General features: G+C 33.7%; 1 protein-coding gene across 1 annotated transcript; it reads left to right on the forward strand.

Annotated features, from left to right (window-relative positions):
* Positions 1-360: 360 nt before the first annotated feature.
* LOC126703595 (protein NRT1/ PTR FAMILY 3.1-like) lies at positions 361-6856 on the forward strand. Its single transcript, XM_050402567.1, has 4 exons — positions 361-565; positions 3133-3350; positions 4797-5356; positions 5792-6856. Exons 1-4 carry the CDS (start codon positions 433-435, stop codon positions 6738-6740), a joined length of 1860 nt encoding a protein of 619 aa, XP_050258524.1. The 5' UTR covers positions 361-432; the 3' UTR covers positions 6741-6856.
* Positions 6857-11017: the final 4161 nt, after the last annotated feature.

Below are 11017 nucleotides of genomic sequence, written 5' to 3' on the forward strand. Positions count from 1 at the left end.
AAAAATTAACATGTAATAAAAACAATATTAAATAATCTAACATTACTTAAAAGTTGCTTGAACCTAGCTAAAACCTATATATATAAATATATGAGCAATGATTATTGCTCACACGCTAACACACTGTACACACGCACTAGTGTGTTTGTATAGTGTATGTAAGAGTTACTCTCCATACAAATAATACACAAAAGACAAAATCGATTTTCTATGATACGCAGAAGCCAGACCAGTAATTTCAATGATCACAACCTCAATTAGTGCCATTATATGTGACATAAGACATTACGTCACAGAAATTGAGTGCATTTGTTGGTCCTACCTATCTTATAGTTTCCTTCTGCACTCAATTGGTCCTAAATCAATTGCCGACCATAATATATAGCCCTCTTGGAACTTGCCTTTGCATGTGAAGGGGTGAAAACCACTGATATGGAGTACTTGGAGAAAGAGAACATGGCCAATGTTGATCAGAAGCAAGAAAAGATCGAGGATGAAAAGAAGATCATCATGAGGAAGAAGAAGAAGAAGCTTGGAGGAATCAAAACAATGCCATTCATCTTTGGTATGTTCGCAAATTCTTGTTCTAGTCGTACAACTGTCTTTTCCTATTGTTGTTTTTTGTCTGGGATTGAACTCTCACAGCTAGGGAGATATCCAAATAGAGCTTTTTGGTTCTTCTTTTCAAATCAAAACACCATTTTATTCTTATGTTTGACTATCTATGAGCTACTATCTCAATAAATATATATGAGCTAAGTTAGAATAATGATTAAATGGTTAAATTTATTTAAATTTATAATTTTTTATCAGTTTTTAGAAAAAAAATGGTAATTTCATAATGTTATCACCGTACATATTAGATGATCCTAGTATAGTTACTATACAACATTGGATTATCACTATATATGGTAAAGATACTTGAAAAGGACCCAACTGACTTTTTATATATGCTAATTTGAGATTTACCACTTCCCCTTTTGGAGTAAAATAATTTTAAGATATACACTAACTTTGATCCAAATGCAATTAAGCTGCCTTGGTACTATACATTAGTAGTGGTCTAATCAAGGTTGTCAGAATCGGATCCTACTTAGGATTGTGGGAGGTAGATGAGATTGTGGAAAAGATCGGACAGTGAATCGTAAGATTCTACATTATTTAAAAGAAAAACAAAAAATACACATTGGTATGTTAAATAATCACATAAATTATACATTCATTAATATAATTATTATACATCACTACAACCATTTGCAAGCATCATTTAAAGAGACCAAAAACCTCAAAATGTGACCATTTAGATTTTTTTTATTTGGGTCCAATTGACACTTTCTCTACATTAGAGTGGAAAAACTTGGTCTATTGGGATTTTATTTTTCATTTTGGTCAAACTGAGCCTTTTGTCAAGTTAAAAAAGATTATAAAAAACTAAGGTCATTTAGGATCGTCAAAATTGTATGATTCTACCGATCTGAACGATAACTAAAATCCTTGAAAGATCCAGATTGTTTTGAGCAAGTGGAATCGTAAAATCATAAGATCATAAGATTCATATCAAGATTTTAACAACCATAGTCCTAATATTTCACTAAACTATACTCCCAATCAAGAATTGTGTTTTGTTTTGGCTGTCCCCTATTGTTGAACAAACACAACCAAAAGAAAGTAGGACCACTAGATTTTTTTTGGAAAACTAGCAAAAGAATTTTTTTTGGCTTGGTTGAATGCAATTGAAAGCTTTTTTTTTTTTTTTACACTTTATTTTAATGGTCCTTTCGTTTGGCCCACATTGTTTGAAAATGGAATGTTGTCAAAATGTTCACGGGTCTCTGTCTTTACCTTCCCAACTTGTTCAAAAGTTAAATTAAGCATATGAAAATCATAATACATTATATGTGTGAGGATGACTTTAAATACAGCTTATTTTGTTAAAATTTTAAAATTAAAAATTAAAAATATTTTAATAAAATAATTTTTAAATATGTGTTGTGAGACTCATTTTTAATGAAATTTGTATTGAAAAAAATGGTTTGTGGGTCTCATGAACAATGCACAAGACTCACTAAAAAAACTAAAATGCGCTACTAAAAAAAAGGGAAAACGTAGACGCAAATAAGCTGTATCAAAACGGGTATTAAGGGTTACTTATTTGCTGAAATTGAAAATTTTTTTTGTTAAAAATATTATAAATAAATGTAAAAATTAGTTGAAATAGCAAAAATCTCCTAACATTTTTCAACGGCCTTATTTTGAGTTGTGGTGAGTGATGGTGGGTTTAAGTATAATATATATTTTTATTCTATTTCATTTTATTGTGACCTATGGTGGGGTTGATACTTTTTTCTTTTTCTTTTTTGAAAAAATGGTGGGTTGATACTTACCTTATTGTAAAAATATTGTGAGATATTTTTGGGACTGTAGATGAACTTGTACCAGACAGCAAGTCAGCTAGATTAACCTCAATAATGGAATTTCCACCCCTTCAATAATAGAAGGTTTAGAGTTTAAAAATCCTGACAAGGAGGATATTTTTGTTAAGGTTAAGGGAAGTAAGTACTGAGATGATAATGAATGTGATTGATATCACTATTATTAAATGAATATTCAAATTACATTTTTTTTTTTTTAATGATTGGTAGTGATGATGTCATAAGATTTATATAAAAAAATTTGTTGTAATCCTAACATCACTCTTAGAATAAATTATTATCACTTATCTTGAAGGCTTAAAAGCTTTGTGCCACAATGGTGCGGTTTGGATTGCGCATCTGCGTTTGGCGTCTGGCATTTTGCTTTTTTTTTTTTTTTTTTTTTTCAAGCCTCTTATGTTGACCTTTAGAGACAAAATTTATTGTTCATAAATAGTGCATGTACTGTTCACATACTGTGCATGCACTGTTTACTTATTTAAAAATATTAAAAATGGGTCACACGGTACTATTCACATATTTAAAAATTATTTTGCTACAGTGTTTTTAGTTTTCAATTTTAGTAAAAAAAAATTCACTTCAAACGGACCCAATATATATTGACACATAAGTATGCCTAAATTTCTCATGCTATTTTAATGATAATTATAAATTCATGAGTCAAGTATATATGCTAACTATTGCCCCCCCTGTTTCCCAGCAAATGAAATATGCGACAAATTTGCAGCAACTGGTTTCCATTCCAACATGATAACGTACCTAACACAAGAGCTTAACATGCCGCTGGTACAAGCCTCCAACACACTCACCAACTTCGGTGGAACTGCCAATTTCACGCCATTGTTTGGTGCTTTAATTGCCGACTCCTTTGCCGGGCGGTTTTGGACCATCGTGGCTGGTTCTATTATCTATGAACTGGTAAAAACAACTAATACAATGCTTTACAGATCTGAAGTTCACTATTTATAGAATCCCTTTTACTGATAAATTAAGAAGGAAAGCTATAATTTAACCATTCATTAATGTTGTAAAAACACTAGTTTAACTAAAGGCACGTAATTTTTTTCTATTTATTATGATGAGTTCATTCTGCTTTCACTCCTTAGCTAATCAGAATAATGGAAACTGTGAGAAAATATTTTGGCCCATAATGAGATAAATTATATTAGTGTACAAGATTTGCATCATTATCCTCTTATTTCCTCATTTGACTATTTTTATGCAAACTCTTGTTCATATGAGAAAGTCTATGGTATAACAAAATTTCACAATATTTTTACTATAACATTCTTTTGAGTTGTGGTGAGTCTGAGTGTAATCTTATTTTATTTTATTTCATTATATATGACTAGTGATGAGATTGACATTTCAGCTTATTGTGAAAATGTATGAAATTTTGTAGTGGCCTTATGAGAATCCATTCATACATAGTTAAAAATTTTCCACATAATCTACAGCATTAAAACCACTTAATCAATCTATAATATATATATATATATTAATATATTCTAGGATTTGAGCCGGCAAAGGTAGGATTTGAATTTAGGAAGAAAAATTTATATCCACATATCTGCACACACTCGAATGTAGTATATCAAATGCTTTTTCAATGTAATAAAATATACAATAATATAATAAAATATTTATTTATTTATTTATTTACCTTCAAAGAATAATTTGCATGAAAACATTTTTTTCTAATTATTTTTCAAATTCAAAATGTCACTTATTGTGATAAAAATACATATAGCTTAGACAGACTAATCTATTAAATGTAACTTCACTAATCTATTGTTGTAGATAGAATAAGTACACTTTACTTTATATTATTACGTAATTATCCCAACATTTTATTGATTATTACACAATTTCTTATGATGGAGAATACATTATTACATAAAAAATTATTGCATTGTTTATATAGTGAATATTTTCCTTCTGTTATTTGCATTAATTTTAACATATAAAAGAGACAATAGTGTATTGATTATAAGTCTTAAACTATAAATATATCAACAAAAAATAAATAAAAAACAATCAAGTTATATAACTGGGAGGGGACAGATGTTGTAAATTGACAATTATCTTTGAAAATTTTTTGGGGGGTAGGGGGCAATATAACGAGTTGTTATAGTCAATTTAGCGCTTAAATGCCAAGGTCCTTAATAATAATACCATTTGTTGATAAGTACTACAGAAAAATTCCCAACTGTCATCACCAGGGGAGCTCATGCCTATAAGCAATGTCACTTGCGTTTGTACATTTTTGAAAAAGCAATAGCAATTGTTAGTGTTTCTTATGAGCATATATTTAGCTTGTGAAAATTTAGAATGTTTATCAATTTTTCATTCTTCACCTTGCAGGGATTGATTAGCATTACCATTTCAGCAGTTCTGCCAACGCTCCGCCCTCCACTGTGCCCAACTCAAGTGAACTGCAAGGAAGCCTCAGGCTTGCAGCTTTGGGTCCTCTACATCTCTCTACTGCTTTCATCTCTTGGCTCAGGTGGCATTAGGCCTTGTGTTGTTACCTTTGCTGCAGACCAATTTGACATGACCAAATCAAGTGTAGCAGCTAGAAGTTGGAATTTGTTCAATTGGTACTATTTTAGCATGGGAATGGCAACACTAACTGCCCTGACTTTTGTGGTTTACATCCAAGATAATGTAGGTTGGGGCTGGGGTCTTGGAGTTCCAACCATAGCCATGGCCTTGTCAATTATAGCTTTTTTGGTGGGTTCACCTCTTTACAATAACATCAAACCTGCGGGTAGTCCCTTGGTTAGATTGGCCCAAGTAATTGTTGCAGCTGTGAAGAAAAGGAAAGAAATAGTACCAGAAAACCCTGCTCTCTTGTATGAAAATAGAGAGCTCGATGCTGCTATTTCTTTGCATGGAAGGCTTGTACACACAAATCAATTCAAGTAAGCAATATAAAACATCCTTAACGCATGATGTAGAATGTCATTGCAGATGCACAGCACGTTTTGAGAGCTATTTCGTCTGATAGTGACTAACCTATTTCATTTCTTTGAGATGCCTTAAAAATAATTTGGGCATTAGCCATATATCCTTCATAAATGATCATTACTAATATCTTGTTCAGTAAGTACACAAATGTACTGAAGACAATTCTCTTCTCTTCCTCTAAATAAATGAGGCCCAATATGCAGGATTTTTAATTGTTTAAATGGGAGGTAGAGCAGACACAAGTTTGAACTTAAGATCACTTGCTTTGATAGCTTGATAAATTTGTCCCAGGCTTAAGTTGTTAAGAAATGTTGAATTCAATTATCTAACCATTATTTTAACATGTATAATTTGAATGCCTAAATTGCTTCGCATGTATATGATTGCAGGTGGTTTGATAAAGCTGCTGTCATAACAAATAGTCATGCAATAGATTCAAAGCCACCAAATTTATGGAAGCTTGCCACTGTACATCGAGTCGAGGAATTAAAATGCATTATCCGAATGCTTCCTATATGGGCAGCCGGAATTGCTCTTATTGCCTCATCTTCGCACCTGCATAGCTTCACCATTCTACAAGCTCGCTCTATGGAACGTCACCTGTCTCACTCCTTCCAAATTCCACCAGCCTCAATGTCTATCTTTGGCAACATAACCATGCTCGTTGGCCTTGTTATGTATGAACGTCTCTTTGTACCCTTTGCTCGTCGATTCACTGGAAATCCATCAGGAATCACATGCCTACAAAGAATGGGTGTAGGCTTTGTGATTAACATTCTTACCACAGTTGTTGCATCATTTGTTGAAATCAAGAGAAAAGCAGTGGCCGCTGATCACAACTTATTGGATGATCCAAAAGCAATCATTCCTATTAGTATTTTTTGGTTGGTACCTCAGTTTTGCCTACATGGGGTAGCTGAAGTTTTCATGTCTGTGGGGCACTTGGAATTTCTTTATGATCAATCACCTGAAAGCATGAGAAGCACTGCTGCAGCACTTTATTGGATAGCAATATCAATGGGAAACTATATAGGCACACTGATGGTATCACTAGTTCATAAATATTCAGGCAAGAAAAGCAACTGGCTTCCTGATAGGAACCTCAATAGGGGAAGATTGGAATACTACTACTGGCTTGTTAGTGGCATCCAAGTAATAAATCTCTTATATTATGTGATATGTAGTTGGCTTTATACTTATAAGCCATTGGAAGAGGTTAGTGAAATTTGCGAGGAGGAAGATAAAGAAGTACTTGCTGGAGATAAAATACCATCTATGATTTTAGATAGTAGGAATGCCCATGGAGAGGTGGAGCTTGGAAGAAATGAGACAGCATAGGATTGTTGATAATGACTATAAACTAGTGTACCGTAAATGGTTTTTTTTTTTTCCTGTATTTTGATCCTGCAATCTAAGTGAAATAAGAAAACAAGTTTCCACTTTCAACCCAATAATTATACTGTGCAAGCCAACTTCATTAGAACTCCAAAATCCAGTTTAGTAATTGATGTTGGAATGGCAGAAGTTTTGATATATACTACTTTCTTGGCTTTGCAAACCCTTAATAGGGAGAATAACAAACTATACACTCACAATATAGAGGGGAATGAATATTTTATTAGACACAACTTCAAACTCACAAACAAAGAGAAATCAAATTGTTACCATGTACAAAAGTCTCAACAACAAAGGCTATGGCCTTGTACAACTCCCACAAATAAGGCTAAGACCTTTTACAAAGCTCTCACAAATAAGGCTACAAGCTTTTACAAAAGTGTTGCGTTATAGATTGACCATGGTTAATTAATTTAATTACCCAAGTTGATTAATTAGGTCAAATTACATGTAAATCGTGGAGGCACCAACAAATCACCAAATAAATTAATAAGCAGCGGAAATTAAGTAGACACGGTGATTTGTTAATAAATGGGGAAAACCTCTTGCAAAGCAAAAACCCCACCTAGTGATTTTCAGGTCACCACTTTCAAAAATCTACTAATCAACAATCAAGCGGTTACAAGTATAAAGAATCTTACCACTACCTTGGCCTATCTCAAAATACTAACCTATGGTTGAACCTTTGCTCTAATACTTAGGGTGAGTTTGGTTCAGCTTTTTGTAAAAGTGCATAATGAAAAAGTGGAGTTTTGTTAAAAGTGCATAATGAAAAAGTGGAGTTTCAAAAAGTTAAGTGTTTGATAAAAACTGTTAAAAAGTGCATAATGAAAAAGCTGAGTGTTTGGCTAGCACTTATAAAAGTGGCAGTTTAAGGGATAAATTACCAAAAAGGACAATGTATATATAAGGGAATTTATTTCATACTTTTTTTTTTTTATATGTGAGTTTGTTTCATACTTAAATCAATTACTTCATCATACTTAAATCAATTTTTCTCTTTTTAAAAAAATTATTTTTTTCTTACCAATATTAGCTAATAATAACCTACCACTTAAAATTTATTATGAAAGTATTGTAAAAATATTGTGATAAAAATTGATACTAATTTTAATTTTAACATACTATTAAAATTATTTTTTTCTCTTTCTAAAAAAATTATTTTTTTCTCACCAATATTAGCTAATAATAACCTATCTTAAGATTTATTGTGAAAATATTGTGATATAATTTCTTTTTTTCTCTCCACACACGTGGGCTCTACTTCTTTTTTTTTTTCTTTTTTTTTCCCCTCTTTTTTTATCATCCACCCACCTACCCACACTCTTTTCTTTTCTTTTTTCCTTCTTTCCTCTACCATCTTCAGTCTAGAACATTCCCAGCTCTCTTTCTTTTTCTTTTTTTCCTCTTAGCACTTCGGTCCAGAACACAGCTCTCTTTCTTCTTTTCTTACAGCTCTCTTTCTTCTTCTTTTTTTTTTTCCCTCTTAGCACTTCGGTCCAGAACACAGCTCTTTTTCTTCTTTTTTTACAGCTCTCTTTCTTCTTCTTCTTTTTTTTCCTCTTAGCACTTCGGTCCAGAACACAGCTCTCTTTCTTCTTTTTTTTTTTTTTTCCTCTTAGCACTTCAAAACGAACGAAGGAACCAAACTCACTCAACTCATCCAACTCCAGAACGTAACCTTAAGTGCTTGGATTGGGAAGATTGGATGATCAGAACCAACTCCAGAACTCATCCTTCTTCTTTTTCTATTTTTTTTTCTTGTTCTTGGATGATCGGGAAGGTTGGATGATCGGGAAGATTGGATGGTCGGTAAATCTCTCCCCCCCCTTTTTTTCGTCAGTCTTCTTGATCCGCCAGAGGGTCTTGATCTGCTGTTGTTCTAATTTTCTTGTTGTTGTTGTTGATCTGCTGTTGATTCGAAAGAATTGTTGGTCTAATTTTTTTCTGTTCTTGATCTGCTGTTTCCGAAAAAGTTGTTGTTCTATTTTTTTTCCTGTTCTTGATCTGCTGTTTCCGAAAGAGTTGTTGTTCTAATTTTTTTTTTCAGTTCTTGATCTGCTGCTGTTGTTGTTTTGATTTTAGATTTGTTGTTTAATAAAGGGTAATTTGGTAATTTCTTGTGAGCCCAACGGATATATCAAAACGCTCCATTCACGTTTTGATTTATGAACCTCAGGAGGTCCATAAATTTTGCGCGTTTTGGACATTGTTTTTGCCTGAGTCCAAAACGCAGCTTTTATCAAAAAGTTGCATTTTGGGCTGAGCCAAACGCCATTTTTCTACCGCTTTTTCTAATATGTGCGTTTTCAGCTCCTAAAAGTGCAAACAAACGCACACTTAATTGGACTTGATCCTGTAGTAGACTTATTCGCATGCACGAATCCCAGTACGTGACTAACTCTAGCAATTGATTGATTGTTAGCTGCAAAGTTCTTTACTTCAAATCATGTTGAAGATCAAGAAGCACTTGGTTACAAAATCCTAAGGCGCACAAATGCAGTAGCTTCTCATAGAGTGTATGAATTCTCTAATTGAATCTATGTAACTTTGATGACTTTAAAATAAGCATTTTATATGGCCTAGGGTTGTAGAAAAAGAAACCCTAATCATCTAAGTCATCATAGGTCAAATTTCAGATTTGAGATTTCTAAAATCATAATTCTCAATAAATTGAGCTTGTGTCGAGCTTCTCATCAATTCTCTATAGACGCTAGTGTCGAGATTAGTGTCAAGCTTTAATGAACCAGCTTTTCTTCACTTGTTTGTTGGATCAATCTTCATATCTTTAATGATACCATTTGATGTAGCTGAGCAACATACTTCTTGATACATTAAACCTAACTTAGATCTACTTAAATAAAAGTAAAGTGTGTTTTGCCAAAGAATAAGCCAGTACGTAGAAAATATGACCCTAACAAAAAGTCTCACAAATAAGGTTTTTGCCTTAAGCACTCTCCAATACTTTTTCTCTTACTCTAGAAAATATTAGGTTGCTACCTTGAGTACTCTCTACGTGATACCCCAATTTGATTGATTGTGTGATGTGTGTGGGTGTGTGATGAGTCCCACATCGGGTATTTAATGGGTTGAACTGGGCTTTATTAACAACTACAAGGAGCCTCAATTGTGACTAGTCCTTTTGAGGTATAGCGCAGATGTGGCTAGCGCTTTTCCTTGGGTTGTTACATATGGTATCAAAGCCGGCTCGGTAATCCCATGTGGGCTCAGAGACACTACCCCACAAAGTGGGCCCTAACGAGGACGTTAGGGATTTAAGTAGGGGAGATTGTGATGCCCTAATTTGATTGATTGTGTGATGTGTGTGGGTGTGTAATGAGTCCTACATCAGGTATTTACTAGGTTGAACTGGGCTTTATTAACAACTGCAAGGAGCCTCACCCACACTCACACCACATCTCTACAACCATTTATAGAGTTTCAAACCAAGTGGAATTACAAGAGTTATCTTTATTCTAATGACTCTTCAATTCAAAATAGAAAATTCTAGAATGTGAAAGACACAAAGACATAAACATTATAGAATAGCAATAGATACAAACAATTATGGAAAAACAAGAGACACAAACTGATGAGTCGAAAATAACATGGGATCATCATTCCATGTTAATGACAACCCAAACGAACATTACAATTTATTGCGCCCATTGATGAGGAAATGTAACGGACGGAGTAATGGTAACAAGTGAGTTGTGTACTTCAGAGCCTCCATTAATGACATACTAGTTGTTGCTCACTAATGCTGGGATTCATTACCCATTACGACAAGAAACAACTATAAAAGAGAAGGACAACATAATCCAAAGGTACACACAAATACTGATCCAAAAACCTCTCCAAGTCAATTTTTCTCTAAACAACTTTCTCCCTTTCTGACTTAAGCATCAGAGTGTTTTTGGAAAACACCACACCGGTGTATTACACTTCTTTCCCAAGCTTTCTTGCAAGTTTTCACCGGAGACACGACCAACCTTAGGATCGTCCATCTAGTGAGAGGAGGTCCTCAACTTGGTGATTTTTCTCATCATTAGTTTGGCATCGTCTGTGGGGAACGCCAATCATTCAAGCCATCTTCCTTAAGTGACAAAATTGAACCTCGTACCATGAGATGGATGCCGAACAAGTTGCCCAATAAATTCAAGCCCTGATAGCCAGCTTGGAAGAAGTGACTCGCCAGAATGAAGAACTAAGGAAAGCCA

This window comes from Quercus robur, chromosome 10 (genome assembly GCF_932294415.1).
Source record: "Quercus robur chromosome 10, dhQueRobu3.1, whole genome shotgun sequence".
Classification (NCBI taxonomy): domain Eukaryota; kingdom Viridiplantae; phylum Streptophyta; class Magnoliopsida; order Fagales; family Fagaceae; genus Quercus; species Quercus robur.

Excerpts from the sequence above, each read along its gene's own strand:
- LOC126703595 (XM_050402567.1), top strand. The coding sequence starts at position 433 with ATGGAGTACTTGGAGAAAGAGAACATGGCCAATGTTGATCAGAAGCAA. Across the intron at positions 566-3,132 it reads AACAATGCCATTCATCTTTG|CAAATGAAATATGCGACAAA; the intron begins GTATGTTCGCAA and ends CCTGTTTCCCAG. Across the intron at positions 3,351-4,796 it reads GTTCTATTATCTATGAACTG|GGATTGATTAGCATTACCAT; the intron begins GTAAAAACAACT and ends TTCACCTTGCAG.